The 22,853-nt window shown below is 31.6% G+C and overlaps 1 protein-coding gene across 5 annotated transcripts in view; it reads left to right on the top strand.

The window, feature by feature from the left end:
- The window catches only part of LOC145252570 (lysine-specific demethylase 5A-like), a 123,297-nt gene that overhangs the window by 21,358 nt on the left and 79,086 nt on the right, over nt 1-22,853 (top strand). For 3 of the 5 annotated variants that reach the window (XM_080112189.1, XM_080112192.1, XM_080112188.1), the window contains exons 5-7: nt 1,057-1,233; nt 6,782-6,910; nt 16,571-16,676. In XM_080112189.1, coding sequence (XP_079968315.1) covers nt 1,057-1,233; nt 6,782-6,910; nt 16,571-16,676 — 412 coding nt within the window. The remainder of the gene's footprint in view (nt 1-1,056; nt 1,234-6,781; nt 6,911-16,570; nt 16,677-22,853) is intronic. The other 2 variants (XM_080112191.1, XM_080112190.1) reach the window with 1 other exon arrangement.

Below are 22,853 nucleotides of genomic sequence, written 5' to 3'. Positions count from 1 at the left end.
GCTAAATTAGTTATTAAAATAAAAGTAATCCTTATATAAAAAAATGATTTACAAAAAAAACTGAAAGCAAAACGACTCTGTGTATCACATAGCGAAGACTGTATTTAAATGGAAAGATTTGCGAGACAGCTCAAAGGTCAGAGGTGACTGCAACACGGAAGTTTATGAAAACGTGACTTCTGGACAGGAGTTTCCTTCGCTTTTTGGATGATAACCTAAGAAAGCAGACACAAAACATGACCATTCACTAAGGAGCTCCAGTGAAAGTGGGCAGTTGCATACAATGTAACTAGGTATAACAAGGCAAACAATCTGACTGATGCAGCAGTATGCATGTTAAAGCTTTTGTATCGCTCTCCTTTATGAATGGTTCAAGTAGTCTGCATTAATAAACCTTACAAATTAACATCTGCATTCGAATGTATCTACTGACGATTTTGAACTTATTTCACAATGATGATGATGATAGGTAATATAATGGTCAATAAACTAATCCGTGAGTGAAAATATAACAACACTGTACTGGATGGGTACGTCTAGTTCATTGTAGAATAATTTTCTACTTAATAAAAATGTCCAACTTTATAGCAATATTACTATTCTCTGAAAAAAATATTATATACAATGTATTTTTCTTTATTGAATAAAGATTGTTAAAGTTAATACTGAAAATCACAAGTACGAAGAAGCTGTCTAGAAAAAAAAAACTCCAAATTTTTTATTTTTTTTTATTTTGTTAAACTCTTGCAAAAGTTGATTCTGGCTCTATTTTAAAGAGCATAAATTTTTAACACATATCCATTCAATCTACACAATTGGCAAAAAAAAATGCTACTTAAAAAATAAAATAAAATGATAAATAGGACCTTTCTAAAAGATGTGAAGATTACTGTTAAAACTAAGATTTAATTTCTGCAAAGTTGCCTATTCTCCACTACTGACTCTTGACTCCCTCACCTCTAGTTGTAAATTAAACATGGGGGAGAAGGGGTGTATGTAAATGCTTATATCTTTTCTTTTTTTTTCTTTTCTTTTTTTTTGTATTTTTATTTTCAGATTGTTGATGAAGTAGGTGGCTATGACTATGTTGTTAAAGAAAAAAAGTGGGCCCAAGTTGCTACCCGGCTTGGTCTTCCAACTGGCAAAGGACTTGGATCAATCATAAAAGCCCATTATGACAGGGTTCTCTATCCGTTCTGGCTCTTTAAAAATGATCAACCTTATTCACACAAAGTAAGTTTTTTTAATATTTTTTTTTTTAATATTAAGTTGTCATAGCTAGTAAGACAACTCCTTAACTCTGAAAATTAAAAAAACAAATTTTATTTAATTTTATTTACATAAGATTTTTTTTAGATACTGAAAATAATTTGCACCAATCTGTAAATATTATTGTATTGTAAAATATTTGATTTAATAACATTCTTAAAAAATCGAATATAGATGATTCAAATAAAGACTAATTTTTATATAAATATAACTTGCGTGCATGAATTAAATATTTATTTTACGCAAATCACAATATATATATATATATATTGTGAAAAATATTAGGGTATTGAATTATATTGTTGGGTTCCTTACTGTTAAAGTTGTCCTAGTACTGTTTGTTTATTAGATGAGTGTACCATACAAGTAGTTGAATAGACCATTGTTAATATCTCATCTACGACTAAAACTGATTTTCTTTGTCTCTGTGCATACTGAATTAGATTAGCCACTTAAACAGAGTTGCAAAAGACTCTGGGGAAAATTCTTTATGACATTGCAAAGAAATGACATCCTCCACTTAAATAGACAAGCAATATGGATACTGCCCTACCAAATCAACAGCTGACATGCTGATTGTAATATCCCACAGGATTAGAAAATCTATTGATGAGGGCTTTGTTTCTCTGGTAATAGCTCTTGACATATTAAATGCCTTTAATAGGATTTGGCACAAAGGTTTGCTTCACAAGCTTGTTAGCTATAGAATATCTGTAAATTTCCTCAACCATCAAGTCCTTTCTTTCCGAAAGGTTTATAAAAGTAGTTGATGGGCAGAAGTCTGAAGCAAGCTTCAATGCTAGTGTGCTTCAAGAGTCTCTTCTCAGCCCAACTCTCCTCTCTTATTCTAAAATCATTTGCTGACATCTATGCAGAACCATCTCTAACTGCACTAATAATGAAGAGCTTTCTAATCCTCATTCTTCTCTTCTGAAGCATGCATTGTAATGAGGAAAAATTGGTTGGTTACTTTATAATGCACCTAAAACCCAAGCTATTTTTCTTTCACCAAATAATACTTGAATCCTCACTTTGCCACAGTTTAAACGAATGGTTCTCTCCTTGAGGAATTTTCCTGCTTTACTTTCTAGGACTGATTTTCAGTCCATACCTAAATCGGAAGACTTACATCAGATGTCTTGCTAAGAGTGCTAGAAAACTGGTTGGGTCATTCAATCACCCCAGAAAGTATCTCGCTCCTAAAGCAATTTTCTACCTGTATAAGAGTAGGATAGGTCTTAAGATGGAATACTATTGCCACACTCGGTGGAGTGCCATTCAAACCACTCTTTCCTGCCTCGACAAAATACACAATCAACTTTGAAATCTAGTTATAGATGTCTTTTACAAACTATTTCTTACAGAAGAGACATTGCTAGTTGTTAATGGAAAGTGCTTGAATGTCAATCTCTGTAAAACATTTGTGGCAAAGATTTATCTAGCTAAAACCAATGTAAATAATTTCCTTTTCTCTATGTACCTAAAACTAAGCAGCACTTCCATGAGCAAAGTTCCTTTCCAACAACTCTTCATCTGTATAACACAATACTACAGGGCTGCTTCCCAGCTGACTACAATAACTTGTCTGTTTTCAAGTATGTTAAGAATTTCTTGTCAAATATCCTGTTAAATAATCAAATTTTGCCTATTTTCACAAATCATCTCCAATCCTCAGTGTTGTCTCACTGTTCACCCAATAAACTCTACCCTTATCCTTGAGTGGTTTTTGGATCTTGATAAGCAAGGACTTGTGAGTACAAAATAATGTCAAAACTGTGGGGTTGGAATCCTTTGTGATGTTGCATAGGATGGTTTCACCCATTTAAAACGGACCATAAAAGACCAGTTATGGCTGTCTGTTTAATCAGTGACTAATGTGTGTATGTATGTATACACACACACACACACACACACACACACACACACACACGGATTATTCCAAAAGTAATAAATCCTATTTTTTTAACTAAAAAAGTGTTGAAGAGCTATGAAGATGAGTTACCATTAAAACGAGCAACATTTTGTGCTCCAGAATTTATTTATCTACATTGCTTGCATCATTCTCAATGCACTTTTGCCAGCAAATGGTTAGTGGCTGTGCATGAACGTCCAGAGCACACTTCGTTACTTGAATCTCTGTTGCCACTCTGAAATTGCTGACATCAACTTTGTAAACGTTGATTGGTTTAATTTTTTCTGCATGGAGGAATTCAATGACCTATCTCTGCTTCTGATGCACGTTCATGACAAGGATTGCTTTCTTAGTGTCACACTGTCAATATCTGCAACAGAGATGAAACTTTCAGATGATGAATACATAAGTTCAGTCATCATAACAATGCAATTTGCAATCCCCTCTGATCCATTTGGGCAGAATGAAAACGCCCCTCATATATATATATATATATATACGTTTTGTTTTTTTGTTTGTTTTTTTTTTTTTGTCGCACTGACATTGATATTAAAACAAACTTAATGTACTCAATCATGGATATGCGAGCTACTACATGAGGATATACTAATTTACATATTCCTTTAAAAAACAAGTGTTAATTATTCATTTTTATGGTTTCTTGTGAAATGATTAGTTTCATTTCAGTATTACGCTGAATTCTATTTATACATAGTTTTTACATTATGCATAATTGTGCAGAATATAAAATGAAAACAGTCTAGCACATGAAAATATTTATGTGTGTGTGTGACCTTCTCGGTGTGTGCGAAAAGTCTACTAAACTCCTCTTTGAATATTTGTTCTACCGTTGAAATTCGGTATATAGAATATTTGGAGCTATAGCACACTTTCGGTTTAGTTTTTAGCCAGCAAAATCTGTTGCTAAGGGGTCAAAATTGAAAAAAACAATTGATCATGGCAGCGTAAGTCGAATAAAACATTACTAGTTTAAAGTCGCTTGATTTTTTAATTTTTTGTATCCATCTGCCAGTAGCTCAGGCAGTAACAATGCTGGAGAGATAAATAACAACTAGGGCTGGAGCACTAAACGTTCTGGTTTCGAGTCTAGCAGATAGTACTCAAGATACTTTTTTCTTTTTTGCAACTTTTGAAATCATTATTATATATTGGATAATAATCAATAGAGAATTGGCTCTATAATAATAAATTTTTAAAATCTGCATGAATTAAAATATGTTTATGCATATTTTTCAATAGGGAAACACCGGGCGGCCTGCTAATATATATACACACACACACACATTAGAAGACCATTTAGACCCAAAATTTGTCTTCGTACTCACTGAATGATATCAGAAAGAGAAAGACTCTGAGGAAAACCCTTTATAACTTCACAAAGAGATAGTGTCATAAAAGGGTATCTCATCTACTAAAACATTTTGAATATACTGGGAAAAGATCCTATATGGCATCATATATGATTAAATAATAAAAAGATGATTCCATTCATAAAAGTAACGTGAACAACCCATAATTTTTTAGGGTCTACAGGAACAACTTATATGTAATGGCAAAAAACCTGATGTCCTGTATTGCCATTGTTCATTTACACACACACATATCAAACAAATCATCTAAACCAAGAGTATCTATGTTAATAAATTCTTGGCATAGACTAATCTTTTCCAATCACTTATAAACTAGGAAACATTGAAAAGTGGCTGACAGTTTTTAATTTTAACATCTATCATTAGTTCAAACGTGACTCGTGTTGTATTGGTAATTATTAGTAAACTTTGTTAAAAATCACTTTCTGAACTAAAGAAAATGAAATTTAACTTAAAATGTCTAATGCCCCTATATATTTACCTCTATAACAAGGATAGTTATACATATGGTTGATTTTGGATGTTGAGAAAATTCAACATTCCAAAAGGGGGCAGTCTGAATTGGAACAAAAAATTGCCCTACTCTCCTTCACTGACTGAGGACGGAACAAATGAAGTATGGTATCAAAACAGATACTGCACTTTCATCTTAATTGAAAAGGGTAACTTAAAATGCAAGTCTCTTTACATATATGTGAATTGTCTATCATCATTGTTATTAGTCACACTGGCTTTTTAAGCTGTGAATATAGAAAATGTTTTATCTAAATTATGATCAAACTGACTTTTAAATACTATGTTATATGGCCCGTCATGATTTTTTAACATTTTCTTGTTTTTCAAGTTTGACTTGATTCTATTAATAAACAAATATGGCTGTTTTGTAACTATTGTTAAGAAAATCACATTGTTGCATTTTTTTTTTCCTTATTGAAAAGTACAGCATAAGTTGTGAGTTTAAATTAGTCAAGAATGTTAGAAATCAAAAGAAAAATTGCAATATGATAATATCTCAAGATTGCGATATAAAAAGAAGTATGCCAAATGTTTTGTTTTCATTTTTTATTTTAAAAAAATACTGATCACTTGACTGAATTCAAATTTTAATACATGAATTCTTTAAAATATCTTCAAATTTAGTATTGAATATTTAATTATTGTTTACCAAATTGGAGCCCCAAAACTACAACCTGGCTAAACAATGGTTTTATGTAGCTTTGTATGTCATGTTTTTTATTTGTTTTTTCTTTCAATCCTATTTTTTTAAAAGTTTTTAATGTATGGTTTGTCATGTTTTGTGATAGCTTTTTTTTATTTCAACTCTTGTCATGCAAAACTGTAAAATCATTTTCAACTTATTATTTAATAGGTTTCTTTTCTACTTTTTTCTTTTAAATTTTTGTTTTTATTATATTAGTTCCAGGGAATTGGTATATTGAGCTTTTTATCATCTGTATATAGACAGCCTTTCAGAAATAGAAATATATGCTTAGTTAGTAGAAACTTCATTTTATTTTAATAGTGAAGAAAATGTATGCCCCATAGTGATAAGTATTATTATAAGATTGGAAAATAATTTTCTTTAAGGTAATCTTTAACTGAAGAAATGATTTAGGGTTGTGTGCAAATGGAGAGTATTGTTCAATCAGCTGATATAATTGGAAGCTGGCATCTAAGTCTTAGCACCAATACATTTGCTAAGTTTTTGTACCACTCCCTATTCATAAAGAATGTGAGTACCTACTAAATGAGCGTGAACAAATAATGATTCTTATTAACATTCAGTATTTGATTATGTGAATACATAGATATATATCTACACATGTGTATATATATATATCTAAATTTACCTAGTTTGGGTTTTGTTAGATTTGTTAGTAAAGTGAATAGAAAACTAAATTCCTTCGTCTTTGTTGCTTGCCAAAGAGTTGAAAGTTCATCTAAGAAGCAGTTACCAATTGTTGCTACACTTGTTCACTGCTTCGTTGGTTAGCATATCATTTTCAGTTTTTAAATGAAGTGCTAACTAAAATCATCACTTTTCAAAACCTCTTCATTTTCTCTTTCATTCTATTGATAAGTGGCTCATTTGTTGAATTAGCTGCTCTCATCTCCATTTTACTGTTTTTGTCCTTATTATTCGAATGAAAAATAGATGTTAAGCTTTCTGGGGATAGATTGTCACCTCAAGTGTGTAATATTTCCACAGGCTTCAAAGATCGACTCCGATGACGCTGATGACAAATCGGATAAGGAGTACAAACCCCATGGGGTAGTAGCCACGGATTCGTCAGCTGGGGGGTACACACGGAAAACTAAGAAACATATCAAAGAAGAAGTAAGTAGGCTTACAAACATCTTCTTACTGAATTGGATCTCCCTTTGTGGTTTCCAATACTCTTTTTATGCTTTTCATTTTTTTCTTTTTATTTTTTCTCCTCCCCCCCCTCCCATTTTTTTTTTGTACTTCATCCATCTTCCCAGTTCTATATCTCACTATTACCAATTCCCGAAGTAAGGGAACACAAGTGTCATTTTCTTTTTGATGTTGTTTTTATTGCTGTTATTGCACTTAGATTTTAAGTTTGATAATTTTGACTAGTTATGTATGGCATTATTAGGTTCTTTGAGGAAATGGTACAATAATTATGGCACAAACTACATAATCAGCATGCTATTTTAAAGTTTAGCAGGGACTTTTGCATGGTCCATCCTGTGGGTAATGATTATAAAAAATTGGAAAACGAATTTCAACAGAACATGAATGAAACTTATTCTTTGATACAGCAGAGGCATAATTAAGCATTTCTTTTGGCTTAGCATTACAGAATCATCATACTTGAATTTTACTTGTAAAACCTGATATCTAAATATTTTAATACTTAATCACTTATTTTAATTCATCATTGATAAAAATAATGGGTGAAACCTTTTTACATTATGATCTTTTCAAATTCGAAAATGATTTTGAAGCCTGGAAGCAATTTCTGGATTCAATAAGAGCCGAGTTTAATTCTACTTCTGGATGAATGGAAAATATGAATTTTCTTACATGCCCTTTATATAAAACAAATCATTTTTTTGGTGAACAGCATAAAATTTTTTTTAGTTATTCAATCTATTCTATAAAATAGATTGTAGATGAGTTTAAAAAACCTTAACCATAAAAAATAGTAATGTTGGTATTATGAGTAAACCTTTTGTGATGATAGCAAGGCCAAAACTATCTTAATGGTAAATGTTTTACACTATATCTGCCTGATGAAACCTATGTGTTTGATAAACACCAAAAGATTTTAATGTATCAGAAAAAATTGATCGTTAATTTCTTTACAAATCTTATTTTAAGGTTTTGTTTTTTTTATGCAACAGATATGCAAAAAATACCTTGTCCATTTTTTTTTTTTTTTTTTTTTTTTTTTAAATTATAACAAATTTTCTGCATTATTATATATTGGAGTAGGTTTGTCATGATATCTGGAGTTTTTTCTATTTTTTTTATGGAGTTTATGAACTTGAAAATGTTTTTGTTTGATTATTTCATTTGAATTTTCAAACATGCATGTATTCATGCCTAACAAAAAAAAAGGTAATAATGTACATGCCCCCGCCCTTTTTTTTTTTACTTGTTTTTACTATTTTATCTCTATGCTTCTCATATTTAATTCTTAGAGATAAAATAAAATATGTAAGAAAACAAAAAGTAAACTTATTTGAGTTGTCTGTTTTTGAAAGCCAAAAAACACAATATTTGTGAATGATTCCTTAACTATGGATTATGGTTTCACCTAAAGTTAGTGTGATTAATTTTACTAAATAGATTTGAATAGATTCAATTTGGTTTTCCAATTTTATAATTAATTTGGTAATCTTTATTTAATCTTTCTCCATTTTACTTGTTTTGGCCTATAATAATAAAATACTTATTAAAGCTGACTAGTTAAATGACAAATGACACAAGCAGTAAATAAAAATTCAATTATTTCCTTACAAGTTACACTAAGTACAGAACATCTGTAGTTATTTTTATATGCACAATAGCATGGAAAATCCATTTTTGGTCTTTTTATCGAATTGGGTACATTTTTTTTTTTTTTTTTTTTTTTAAATTGTCACGTTCTAGAGTTTTGCAGAGAATCTTAGTGATGCGAGTAATGAATGTAGTAAAAGATTCCATCAGGATATTTCAGTGATGGAGAAACATTTTAAAAGAAAACAGAACTCTAGCATGTTGGCAGACTATTGCTGCATTATATAAAGGGATGATAACCCTCAACTCAAAAGGGTTAAGAGGACAAATTTTGTTTCAACTGACAATTCTGTGTTTTTCATTCGCAATCAATAATGATAAAATTATTTATAGTACATGAAAACTGTCTAATCTAGAGAAATGAAGGTCAGATTTAGTATCCTTTTCTTACACCGAAACAGATCTTATGTTGCATGTGCTTTTTTTTAATCTGAAATTTGTTGTACATTATTATTAATGAACTTTTTTTTTTTTTCAAATATTCGTATGTGAGAACCTGACTCTCCCCTCTCTCTGTATTCAATGTTGTTGATTTTTGTATATTGTGTATGCTAATATTTCTCACTAACTGGTCAATTTTACCCAGATTTTTAAATCCATGAACACTTGTGCTTAACATGATCTAAGCAATCATGTGAAATGTGACCTACTACTATTCTCATCTTTGTCATATTCACATGTTTTAACCGATGTAACCTCCAAACTTCGGAACTTAATAGTTGAACTAGGGGAACTGTATAGCATTTTGATCCGAACCTCTACATAAAATCAGTATTCCACCCATTCTTGACTGGAGGAATGATTGTGGCTTAAATAAAAGGTTTATTGTGAAATTCTGTTCCAATTCCTGTGTTTGATTGTTAGGTTCCTAAGTAGCTGAAGATGCACTTGAAGAACGGACGGAGCTAATTTTGACTAAAATGTTCTGAATACAACAAGCAAAATGAGAATAGCAGTTTAATAATACAAAGTGTTGCATTTATTTAGCTTTTTTTGTTTTTATTGCAATTCATACCATTAAAAATGGGGAAATGTTATCATGGATGACTACTACACATGAAAAGAATTCTAAAAATATATGCTTACAAAGTTAGGACAATAATTTGAATAAAATTAATTGCAATAGCTTCTCATCCCACAAATTTAGAAAAGATTATTCTTCCATAAAATTTAGTAATTTTAACATTTTCTAAGATATTTTTCTGACAGTTTGTATTTGAAATTAATATTGTAATTCTTTAAAATCCAATGTTTTTACCACTATTTGAACTATTAAATTCATCGTTTTTCAGCTTAATATTGAATCTGCAAAAAAATTTTTAGTTTAACAAATTTCTTTTTAATTTGTTGCAGTGGAAATAGTTAGAAAATACTAGTAAAACCATTAATGGAAATAAAAATGTTTTAATATATTTTGTCTGTAAAAAAAAATCCTGGTCCTATGAAAAAGCCATCTTATTTTTTCTAAGTAGGTGTGAAGACTATAATATAAACTACCCCCCCCTTTTTTTATGATGTTTAAATGAATAAAGTATCTTATTGGAATGATGTGATCATTTGACTGTGTACATTTCTTGCAATTGGATTTTTTTCCAACTGTTAATCAGTTATTTCTTGAAATAAAAAATGTTAAAATTAGAAGTTGTAGCTCTCCTACTGATTGTAATTTTTTTAAATTTTTTATTCCAATTTTAATGAAAATTTGAGGAGGTATGGATACAAATTTATTTGTCAGCAAAGTTGCTTGTTTTATTTTACAATGACTGATTTGCAGTATATATTCTGATTAAATTTTTAGTCAATATAAAATATTTGCAAAAGAACACAAATATACAAGTAGAACAATACAATACTGCTTCACATGTATTCATTCATTCATTATATACATATCTTATTTTAATGAATAGAAGTTCAGTTTTTATGTGTGTGTGGGTATATATTTAAAAATTATTTAAAATCTCACAGAATATCTAATATGCTGATCAAATTCTTAAATTTTTAAACAGATAGACTCCCAAAATATGCTCTTTCAAATTCTTTTATCATTCCTCATTTAATCCTATTAATATTTGCTAAACAAATGTATTAAAATATTTAACTTTTAATTTAAGTTAATTTTGTCATAGTCAATGAATTGATAAAACAATTTGTATATTAAATTGATTTATTGATTGCTGACCATAATTAAGAAATAATTATCAATTTATTATTCCTAATAACTAGATTTACATTTATTTGCATATTTATAGATTTACAATGAAAGTCAAATGATAGAATGTTCTCAATTGAAAAGCTAACTTTTCTTTTTTTGACTTCTGTTTCAGTTTAAACAAATTCTCAAATCTTTTCTATTAATTTAATTGAAGCCATTGTTCCATATATTTTTTTTTTTTCAGTTCAAATATTTTGTTTCATTTTCATTTCTGCAACCATCTGTTCACTAGTTTCAATAAAGATTAAAAATGATTATTTCTTATTTGATTATTATTTTACTTAAAAAAAAAAAACTTAATAACTATCAAAAGCTAGGAATGAACTACTAATCACTCATCCAACATGCATTTTTTATTTGTAACCCATCATAATTATGTGTTTCTGTTTTATATATATATATATATATATATATATATATATATATATATATATATATATATATATGTACTAGCAAAAGTACCCATCGTAGACTGGGTTCAAAAACAGCCTACAGAAAATGGACTCTGATTTATGAAAGTATGATAGGTTATGAAAAGGAAGGGTTGTAAAGAGATAGCTTCGAATTTGGGGGCATCAAAACAAAAGCAAAATATGATGAAAGTAAAAATAAAATAGATAAACCCCATAATTTATTATACCATGCCTGTTCACACTGAAACACATATCACAATATTCTGTGGATCTATATCAAAAAACCTTGTTAAACTTTGTGACATATTTCCATTCTATGGAGGTCAGGCACGAACGAACACCCCATAATTTTATTATACCATATTTCTTCAAACTGAAACATGATTATCAAAGTATACTCACACAGATAGATATGAAAAGTCTTTATTAAAGTTTGTGCCTATTTCCATTCTATGGAGGCCAGGCGCGAACACAGAGCCACAATTTTATTATACCATCCTTATTAAAGTATTATGTACATCTATATCAAAAACACTTGTAAACGTTTATTTTGTTTTTTTTTTAATTTTAAAATTTTTTATTTCCATACTTTGTGGACCAGGCGCGTACGCAGACCCCACAATTTTAATGAATCATCATTATACCAGATCAAACCTACCCATTCCTGTGTCTCGATACATCTTCTATCATTATATGTGATCAGTTTTCTATAATAGTCAACCATACAGGAGCCTATTTGTGACCAGACACACACACAGATGTTCAGCTTTATATTATAGATATATATATATAAATATAGTTAGTACACTAAATGAGACAATTCAGTATCTCATATCAAGAGCAGTTTCAAAGTATAAAAAATGAGAGCAGTTTCAAAGTATACAAAATGAGAATTGTTGCTAAAGTATCATGATCGTAAGTAAAGTTAGCTTTTTTTTTTCTCCATACTCAAGTTATTTGTTTTTCTCCAGTGTTTTCATAGAACAGGTACTTAGGTACTTTAGTAATTATAATGGAACATGGACATTGAATTTACTTTTAGTAACCTCATAACTCTTGCTTTCCCACTATTTTGTCCTTTAGTCCTTGCATATTGTGAGATGTTTCTTGCAAAGGACGGAAAAATTGCAGTTTTGTGGGTCAGCTGTTTTATGTAAAGATTTTTTATCCATTCATAGTATCCATCATACAGCTTGGTCTATTTATCTCTTTAAGCCTTGATAAGTGATGACTCATTAGATAAAAAAAAAGAAAGTATTTTATTTAGTAAGTACTCTAATTAAACAGAAACTTAGCTCTAGGGTATTCTTCCATTCAACTTTATTATTGTTGAATACAGTTGCAGAGAGTTGGCTGAAACCAATCTACCTCAAACAAAAATTGTAGGCAGATTTAAAAAAAAATTTTTTGTTTTTCTCTCTCCAACTATGTGTGATGATAAGCAATCAGCTACATTTAATACATGCACATTTTTTGGCGAATACATTGTCAATGGTTGATGAGGGAAGGCGCAGGTTCAATGCAATCAGGGTTAATGCTGTTGCAACATAAGTAGGGAAGAGTATGTAGTTTTAAAATTGCTCAACAGGAAAGCAAAACACTCTATTTTTTCAACTTTTTATGGTTGCTTATAATTAAAAACAAAACGCTTGTCTTAGCATTCAAAAGTTGCTGGTACCATCATTTTTTAAAATGGTTATTTTCTGCAAGGCATGTAAACCATATTTGTCATTTTTATATATGTATATATACTAGCAGGGGCACCCGGTATTGCTGAATCGTAAAATACGCTTAAATAAGATACTTTTATTAATGCAGATTTCATATTTATTATTATATTGGACCCAATATATAGTAATGATTTAAAGTTTAAAAAAAAAAAAAAAAATGACTCGTGTGCCACCACCGAGAATAAAAGCCAGAACGTTTAGCTTACGATTTATTTTTGCCTCTATCGTTATTTTCAGAGCTATGAAGACATGTTTGCTGTAAGACTAAACATTAAAGCATTAACCAATAGCTACTACGTTATGCATGCATATTCATAATGCTGGCATCCAACCTTCACCTGGCAAATTTCATTTTCTTTTTTAATTTTCACACTTTTGTACTGATTTTCCTGGGCTAAAACCCAACTAGAAAGTTTTGCATGGGTTCAAATACCTTATATATGAAGTTTTCTGTCTGTGAACCAAAAACTCTAACAAGAGTTTGGTAGGCAAAATTTTTTAAGCAAAAATATATATGTATACATAAATATATATGGAAACAACTTTTTACGCAAATATAAATTATGTAGAATATCTGCATTAATATAATTACACGTAATAGTTAACTGAAGATGATCATCCCATAAGAAAACTGAAAAAACTAATAGGGAATTAAAATGAATGTTTAAAAGAATATGCAAATTAGCTAGATCATTTGCTAGTGAATGCAATTCCACGATCCGCATATAAGAAAGTTATTTTCTTTTTAAATAAATAGAAAAAAAGGGTTTTTAATATGAATATCGATACACAAAAAAGATCCTCGAATTTATGGGAGTATAGAGAAATATATAATATGTATATATATATATATATATATATATATATATATATATAATGTATATATATATATATATATATAGGCAGCATTTTTTCATTTAAACAAACATTGTTGAAGACAACAGAGAGCTTTTGTTTAGTTTAAAAAAAAAAAAAATTTTTCACTTTTCTAATGTTTTCTGTATAAACCAAAGTTATTAATAAATGTCCCATCGTTAGATTTGTCTCTTTAAAGCATGTCGCGATTTTGTTGCTTTTTGTCTTTCGTCAAGACATTGTCAGGAATGTGTAAGATTTCGTTGTGCTGACAGTGTGAGTGCTAGAAGTAGTCGGAAAATGGTTAATGCATGCAAAGCTATTTGTGTCCAGTGGGGAGGAGTGTCTAGTTTTGAGTTGAGTGCAAGGTCAGAAAGGGGAAAGGGGTTACAATAGGCATTTTAAAATGTTTGGGCTGATTTGAAAAGTGTGTGTGTGTTTATCAGCTAAAAATGTTTTTTACTACAAAAAATATCCTTATGAAAAACAATGGTATATGAATTATAGTTGATGTAATTTTTAATATTTTGGACAGTCTTCAAAATACATGGTAGTAAAAAGAAAAAAAAACAAAAAAAACTATCAAATTTATCTGATGTCCAGTTATTTAAAGGCTTCCTATTCTTTTTTTTTTTTTTTTTTTATATATATAAAATTAAAACAATGTAGTTTTTGAAAAAGGATACAACTGTCCAGAATGGGAAAAATTACATTAACACTTATAACTTTATGTACTTTTATTTTTCAAATGTAAAGAAATAAGTCATTAGCTGAGAAATCACCCTTTATGTGGATAATAATTTTGTGATTGAACTCCTATGGTGTATCCAAATATAAAAGAAATTTTCAAACAGTACTTCAGCTTTTTTTTTCTTTTTATATGAAAGCTACTCAATGGATTGTAACAAATTTTTGGCACTGTCAGATTTCTTTTTTGCGATTTTCAAACTGAAGATCAATTCAGATAAAAATGCACAACTACTATTGACTTGTTTGATATTGACAGTTAAGATTCTGTTACTGATGAATCCTCATATGGTTGCACAATCAAATCTATGATCCACAATTTTTTTCTCACTAGCAGAGTGATTGAGAGCATCAAAAGAGAAATGTATTTTGCGTCTTCTTGCATTTCAAGTTTCATTGAAGATTTCAGTCTTCCTTGTGTACGGATTGTTTGTAGATTGCACTAAATGTGAAATTGGCTCTGGGTATGACCTTAAAAGGCATCCATTTGGGGGTTGTAGGAAATGTGGAGTTGCCCCTTGGTTATGATTGCTCCCAGGTCAACTTTGGCCAAGTGGTAATGCATGTTAAAGCATCTGGTGCTACCAGATCAGTCTATATGAAAATATTGGTTTCCTGCCCCTGAAATACACCAAAGATTTTTTTTTTTAAAATTAACAAAACAGTTTTCTTCTATAAAACAATTAAACCAAACACCATGAATATTTAAAGATATAAATAACTAGCATAAAAAGTTTTTCCAAAAATCAGAAAAGGGGTTGATATGCCATTAAATAACCAAAACCAGATAGAATATTGAACAGCAGTGTCTTCTAGCTAGCTTGCATTCTGATTTATGTGGATCTTCAGTTGATCTCTGCCCTCTTGCCCAGACATACCTTTTGAAATAAATTTATAGTTTTCAGTTTGATCATTTAAAATCTCAATTTTACTGCCTCCATCTTTGACTACCAACCTATAAACTGGTAATGGCTATCGTTGAGTTGAGCTGGCTTCCTCCTAAACAAGTACAGTGCCTTTGATCCATTGCACTTTCAACATGCTGTACATGCTCGAGAGGAAACCCGTTCAACCCAACCTATAAAACTTTAATATAATTGTTCACATCAAATTTACTTACGTCTGATTTCCTTTTAACCTCATTTATATATTTTGCGTTTCTTACATTTTTAACTCAATGTTTTACTTAGTGTACATCTATTTAGCTGCCTCTTCACAAGAGCTGGATGTGACATAGTTGAGATTAATGTGGTTTGGACATTACTGAATGTAGCAAGGACATCTGTGGCTATGTGGCATTCAATAATGACCACTAAATGGTGAGATTGCATAAGTGTACATAGATGTAAGTATATTATATATACTTTATAATCTCACAAGTCATTTTATACCTTCTCAGAATCCTCAGTTTAGTATTTATTGTAAACAATGAACGATCCTATATTCATCTGATTTTGAGAAGTATGAAACTTGTGCACGAAATTTATTTATATAAAGGATGCTACCAATTTTTTTTGTTTGTGGTAAGATTGGTAAAAAGTATTATTGAATCTAAAATTGCTCAATAGTGTTTATGGTAGAGCTGTTAGAAATAATATGGCACATGTTGATGTTGCAAAGGTTTAAAAATCGATCAAATCCCATGGATTGTTGATGTCCTGTTAGCTATATATATATATATATATATATATATATATATATATATATATAGTATTTTTTTAATATTTTGTTAACCTTACCATAGTTGTCTAGCTTTGGCTGAGTTTGGAATTCCTCCCCTTGATTTCTTGACTTTTTTTTTTTTATTTTAAGAAATTGCATTTCAACACACATCCTGTTTGAAGTTTTCTCCAAATTGTTTTTAAACTGTTTTTATGCCAATAATATAAATAATATTAAATTTTTGTCAAAAGATTTAGATAAACAAATTAAAATCCTTTTTTGCAAAGCAAAAAAAAACAAAACTTTTTTTATAATTTCCCCTCTTTTTTTCTCTTTTTTTCTTTAACAGGTACATATTCCACCTCATAATGCCAATTCCAAAATAGATTACTCAGCAAACAATGAATTAAGGAAACTGCAGTTTTTTGGAGCTGGTCCCAAAGCTGCTGTGCCAGGTACAGTTCATTTATATTATATATATTATACTTATATAGAAAAGGCACTTAAGTCTGTGTGAGTTTGTTCCCTATGGACTTCAAAACGGCGCGACTGATTTAACAAAAATTTCACACTCATACTTTGTCTGGGAATGTGATGTTTGAGGGGAGCGGTATTGTCTGTGGCATGTATATATCATTACGTGTATCTTTTATACAAGTGTGTGATATACACGTCTGGGTGCATGTCTCTTTGTCTTTATCTATATATGTAATCGTGATACCTCTAGTGTCTATATATGGCCGTGTTCATAATGTCTTATTGTCTAAGTATGTGTGTGCATGTGTTTATAACCATACATTTTGATATACCTGTCATACCTCTTTTCTGTCTCTTGGCTTTGTCACTCGTAGCTGCAAAGGGAACTGCATGCACAAAATAACAAGTCAGAGGCTTCTTTTAATTAATGCTGAGTTTTACTCTTTCTGAGTCTTGGCAGTTCTCATTCTTTCTAATCGTCTATTCTGAACTCTTTTTGCGTTTCTTTCTCCGACACCTATGCGCTAATCTTGACGCATCTGCTCTATCCAAAATCGGAAACCAGACTAATTTGCACGTGAAAGAAAAGATATCTTTTTCTTTCTTTCATGCTCTTTCTTTCTTTCCTTCCATGTTCTCTCTCATGTGTACCCAATTGACCTATTCTAGGTACTATCATTGACCCCAGCTACTGAATTTGACATATGTCAGCAACTTAATCCTTGAACTCTTCTTGCACTAACCAACCTTCACAGCAAAATCACAATTTTCAACATTCTGGTATAACCCGGGATAGATTACATATCAAGTGTTCTTAGATAGGTTTTGTATTGATCTCTCCAATAAGTATTAAAAAACGATAATCAAAAAAATGCAACTAAAGAGGGAACAGACTTAACACCTTTATAAAAGAAGGGTCTGGCATATAAAAGCAACAGTAAGTTCTTTGATAAAGCAGGGGTGCATTTGAAATGTTTTTGTTTAGGGCACAACTGAACCATGATACTTGACTTTTGAATTTTAAAGTTTAATTGAAACCATTATGTAAAAATAATTTCATAAAATCCACAGTAGTTTCTCTACAATGTGATGTAGACTACAATGTATTATGGACTGTCACTGCAAAGCTAAGTGAGTCCTCAACTAGAATAGGCAATTAATTGACTTGATTGCAAAATGGGCAATTTCACTAATTTTGATGACAAAAGTATGGTGTGAAACATTCCTTGATCCTCCTTCATTCCTAGGCAATATCAGACCTCCCTGCTTGTGTTATAAGTTTGCAGATCTTTCACACAATTGAATGTAAATTAAAGCCGTATCATCTCTAAACAAATTTCACTGAACAAAAGAAACAATTGACATTAACACACGTCCAAGGATGGAATACTGCTGCCATATCTGGGCAGGAGCTGCTAAAAACAGCCTATCCTGCCTTGACAGAGTACAAAATAGACTTCGGGGCTTAGTGGGGGATGCCCTTTTCTCTACCCTACAACCTCTCTCCCACAGAAGAGACGTTGCAAGCCTATCCTTGTTTTATCGTTATTTCCATGGCAGGTGCTCGTCTGAACTCCAATCTCTGGTCCCCCCCTCGCCAATCTTTCACGAAAAACACCCGTCTAGCTGAATCCACTGTGAAAAATTTCCCCCACTCTTTATCTGTGCCTAAATCAAAACGTGGATTCCATGAACAAAGCTTCTTTCTTAGAAGTGCACGCCTGTGGAACTCTGTTCCGTCTGCCTGCTTCCCACCTGACTACAACTTGGATGGCTTCAAGTCCAACGTTAACAAATTCCTAATGAACCGTCCCCTTAAGTAAACACTTCATCAAATCTCCATACTAACGTAATGTACTTGCAATAACCCTTTTCCGTGAGTGGCTTCTGGGCCTTGATAAGTGGTGACCACTGTGTAAAAAAAAAAAAAAAACCGTGCACACTGAACCACTGGAATCAAATTTGAACAAATAACAGAAGACTACGACTATGACAATATACCATGGGAAAAAAATTTTTTTGCTGATGACTGTTATATAGGTTGAAAATTTGAATTTAAATGATTTTTTTTTTTTCTTTTTTTAAATCTACATTTTGATTGGTCTCTCAGCCATTATATTTTTCAAATTTCAATACATTCAAAGGAAATACTTTCGTTATTTTTAACTAAGGCATACTTTTCCCAAATCTGGGCCAGCTAATCTAAAATTGTGATCACTTTGAATTTTTCACCTCAACATAATTTTAATACTTACACACATTGAATATCCTCTTTCGTCCTTCTACAGGATAGCTAGTGAGATAATAATAGAAAGCAGTTGACTGACTGACTGACTAACCTAGTTTTAATTATTTTTTAATCCAGTGTAGTGACCAACCATTTAAGGAATTCATGCGACAGAAATGGTGTTCTCACAAGCTAAATCTCCCCAAAAAGCCTTAATTAAAAATCCACTATTACTTTTACAGTAGAAATACTAATATCCATCTCTCGCACTTTTTTCTTTCGCTTGCTTTGATATTATGATCTATTTTACTTAATTATCAATTATTTATTTGTTTATTTATTTGTTTTTCCTCCTTGTCTGACTAAACTTCCTGTTTAAATCTTGCTAGGCTATAATAACAAGGATAAATTTTTTTAATTTTTAAGGAGAGTAGAAAAGGCATTGTGGGTGCATTTTCAGCAACCCTGAAACTCTTGTTTCCCTTGTTTTGTCTCTGTTCTCATCCTCAACGAGTGATATTTCTGACAAAGGGGGAAGAAAACACTGGATACTCAGTCATCAGCTTTGCATCAGCAATAGCTAGTTAACTAAATCTAATATATAAAAGGCACTATGTCTGTCTTCATATTTTCAAACTCTCTCTCTTCTGAGTCACAGAGCGGTGCTAGGGGCCTCAGATAATTGGATTTTTTATGGACCATTCTTTTATGGATCTTTAGCCGGTTAAAATAGTCAAAAAGGGGTGAAAATTGAAAAAAATCAATGTCATTAGTGGGAACTGCTACAGTCTTTTCATCATCGTTGGTCTACAAAAGTTTTCCCTCTTCACTTATTTTTTTGTCCCTATTCTCTTTTTTGTTTCCACTCTGTCAACTTCTTCCACAAACTCCCAACCTAACCATGAAAAATTCTATCAAATAAACCAAGAAAAAAAACCCTTTAACATCAGATCAGAGAACTATGTTCCAACCTTCCAGGGATAGAAATCCAATTATAGGAGACTAAAACTGACCTGTTTTTGTTTGAAACGCATTAACCCAACTGCTTCCTTAGACTTCTCCATCAAAAGCTAATCTAATCATTGACATGGAATATGTGCCTACATTAAGGATAATTTCCCCTGTGGTAGGGACATCTCCAAAGAAAACTCCAAAATTTCTACATATGCTTTAGAATAGCACTAATTCACTCATTCAGCATTTATATTTGCCCTCTACAATCGCTATAATGATGGAGTAGCTATCTTAGTGCTAAGCAAATTGATCCTACCTTGTCTGCTCACCCTTCAGCCAACTTTCATGTATGTGGACATTTCAATGTTCACAATGTCCACTCAAACAAATCCAATGACAGAGGAAGGTTTTGTCATGATTTCTCCCTTGCTTATGACTTAATACAGATTGCTAATAAATCCACTCTGGTACCCAATGCTGATGGACAATTTGATGTTTTTCTAACAACATGCGCTTAGTGTTCATCCTAAATTCTGTCTCTGCTAGGATCTTTTGATCACTCGGTCATCTCAAAAATAAAAACAAAGTATGACAAAATTCCAAATATGCATCTTCATCAAACAGTGTATCGTTACTCGTTGGCCAACTAGGACAGCTTTTGAAGAGTCACATCAGAACTACATCTATGTTTCATATTTAAAAGGAAAGCATCCGCTATAGGATCTAACTTTACTAGTTGGTTAATCATTGGCATAAACAACTATATACCCGCCAAGAAATTCCAACAGAAACCAAATGGCTAGCCTTCGTACATCCTTGAATGTTCTGCCGCCATATAGAAACCACTAATTACTTTAAACATAATCGATGTCTTAAAACTAAGTCACCTTTAGGACTGCCAGCAATAACTGCAAAAGGATCATAAAAATGCTAGTTATATGCTTAATCGATTAAATCCAAAGTACAAGAACAGAGGCTTGGTTCCCATGAGTTTTGGCAAATAATGTACAGGGTCTTCAATAGATGTGCGTCCTCTGTCCTGACAATCAACAGGCCTGAGGTGATTTCGTCAGCATCTGACAAAGCCAAAAATTCTGCATCAAACTCAACCCTATGTGATTAGGGCCACCTATCTCTTAGATTTCCTTCCAAGACCAGAAGTAATCTGAGCGATTTTGCTACACTTATTAAAAACCTTGAGTTCAGTAAAGCAACTAGTTCTGACAATATTTCAGTTATACTGTTCGAGAAGCTGCAACTGAAGCTAACACCCATTCTTGCAAAGCTGTTCAATTAATGCCTAAAAGAGAAATGCTTACCAACACCTTGGAAAACCTTGTTACTTTGCCTAGTATTTAAAAATACTGGAGATCAGTCTTCTGAATCTCTGACAAATTAGTATTCTGTGTGTCATGAGTAAGTTGATTAAATACATGTTAAATAGAAATTGTCAACTACCTTTGCAAAAATAACCTATTCAGTGACAAGCAATATGGTTTCCATCTGGCTAGATGTATAGCTCATGTACTGACTGAAATTTCACAGAGGATCAATGAAACTATTGACAAGGGTTTCCTCTCTAGAGCAATAACTCTTGACATAGCAAAGATAGGGTTTAGCATAAAGATCTATTTCATAAGACCAAAATCTCTTTCCTCCGACCATGAGCACATGGTTTTTGTGTATGTTAAAATTAACCAGCCACCTTTAGCCCCATTGCACCAAGCTTCTATCTTTTCGCCACCAGCGCTCTGATCTCATTTTCTCCTCCCTGGAACCTTTTTCCCACAGACGTGAGTCTGACTCTGCTCTATCATTATTTTCATGGTAGGTGCTCCCCTGAGTTGTTTTAATCTATGGTCCTCCTCTGCTAAACAATCACAAAAAGCACTCGTCTAGTTACAACCATGTATGGCACAATCGCGATGATACTGGTTCTTGCCAGATCACCAAAGTTAACCAACATTGAGCCTGGCCAGTATCAGGTTGGTGACCATTTGGGAAGGTTAGGCACTAGGAAGGTTGGGTGTGGAGCCAACACCCTCACCCTGAAAAAGAACTCCTCACTACCTAAGCATCTACAAAGTTGTGGATGGCCTATACCCCTCCAGGGGCTCAAGGCTATGTATGGACAGAGTTACAACCACTATTAACAATTTCCCCCCCCCCACTTTCTATCTGTGCTTAAATCTAAACACAAGTTCCATGAACAAAGTTTCTTTCCTAGAACTGCCCAACTCTGTTTCATTAGCCTGCTTTTCAGTTGACTACATGGTCCTCTTCAAGTCCAATATAATGATGAGTGTTGTCTTTCTTGTGAAAATGAAAACACCTACCAGTGAGACCTCCCCCCTGCTACATGTACTAATTTGATCCCTGATTACTCCAGACAATATTACTTTCTTTTTATCATACTAGCTCATGGTTTATTGACTCCTGAATATATATCAATTGTAAAGGTATCATTGGTAGTTTCTGGTTATAACCCAACATAAATACAAATGCTGTATTTTCGTGGACATCGGCAATATTACATACCTAATGTGTTCAACAAGTCGTATCTTTTATTTGTTGGTCAATTTTTAAAAGAATTATATTGATGGAAAGAGAATAAAATAAGCATTCCAATGATGTTAATTTATTTTTCTTTTATGCGTTCAATGTTTTTATGCTCAAAGTTAAAAATGAAAAAATGGTAAAAAAAATTACTACAGCAAAAAAGGAAACAGTTTTTTTTTTCAATGTTTACATTTCATACGTTACGTTTGGATATGTATGCGTGGGGTTAAATTTGATTGGATATGGCTGAAATTTTACAGGCTATATAAACAAAGAAGTTCATCTCTATTGGAGTTTGATCTTGCTTTTTACGGCCATAAAAAGCAAAGTTACGACAGAGCAAAGTTGACAAAGAATATTTATTAGATAAATAGGTATATGTCATCCATTTTCATATAGATAATAGTTTCAGAAT

The sequence above is a fragment of the Euprymna scolopes genome, chromosome 29 (genome assembly GCF_053919585.1).
Source record: "Euprymna scolopes isolate OS-2025 chromosome 29, ASM5391958v1, whole genome shotgun sequence".
In the NCBI taxonomy this organism is placed as follows: Eukaryota; Metazoa; Mollusca; class Cephalopoda; order Sepiida; family Sepiolidae; genus Euprymna; species Euprymna scolopes.
This window is presented reverse-complemented; position numbering and strand designations above follow the sequence as displayed.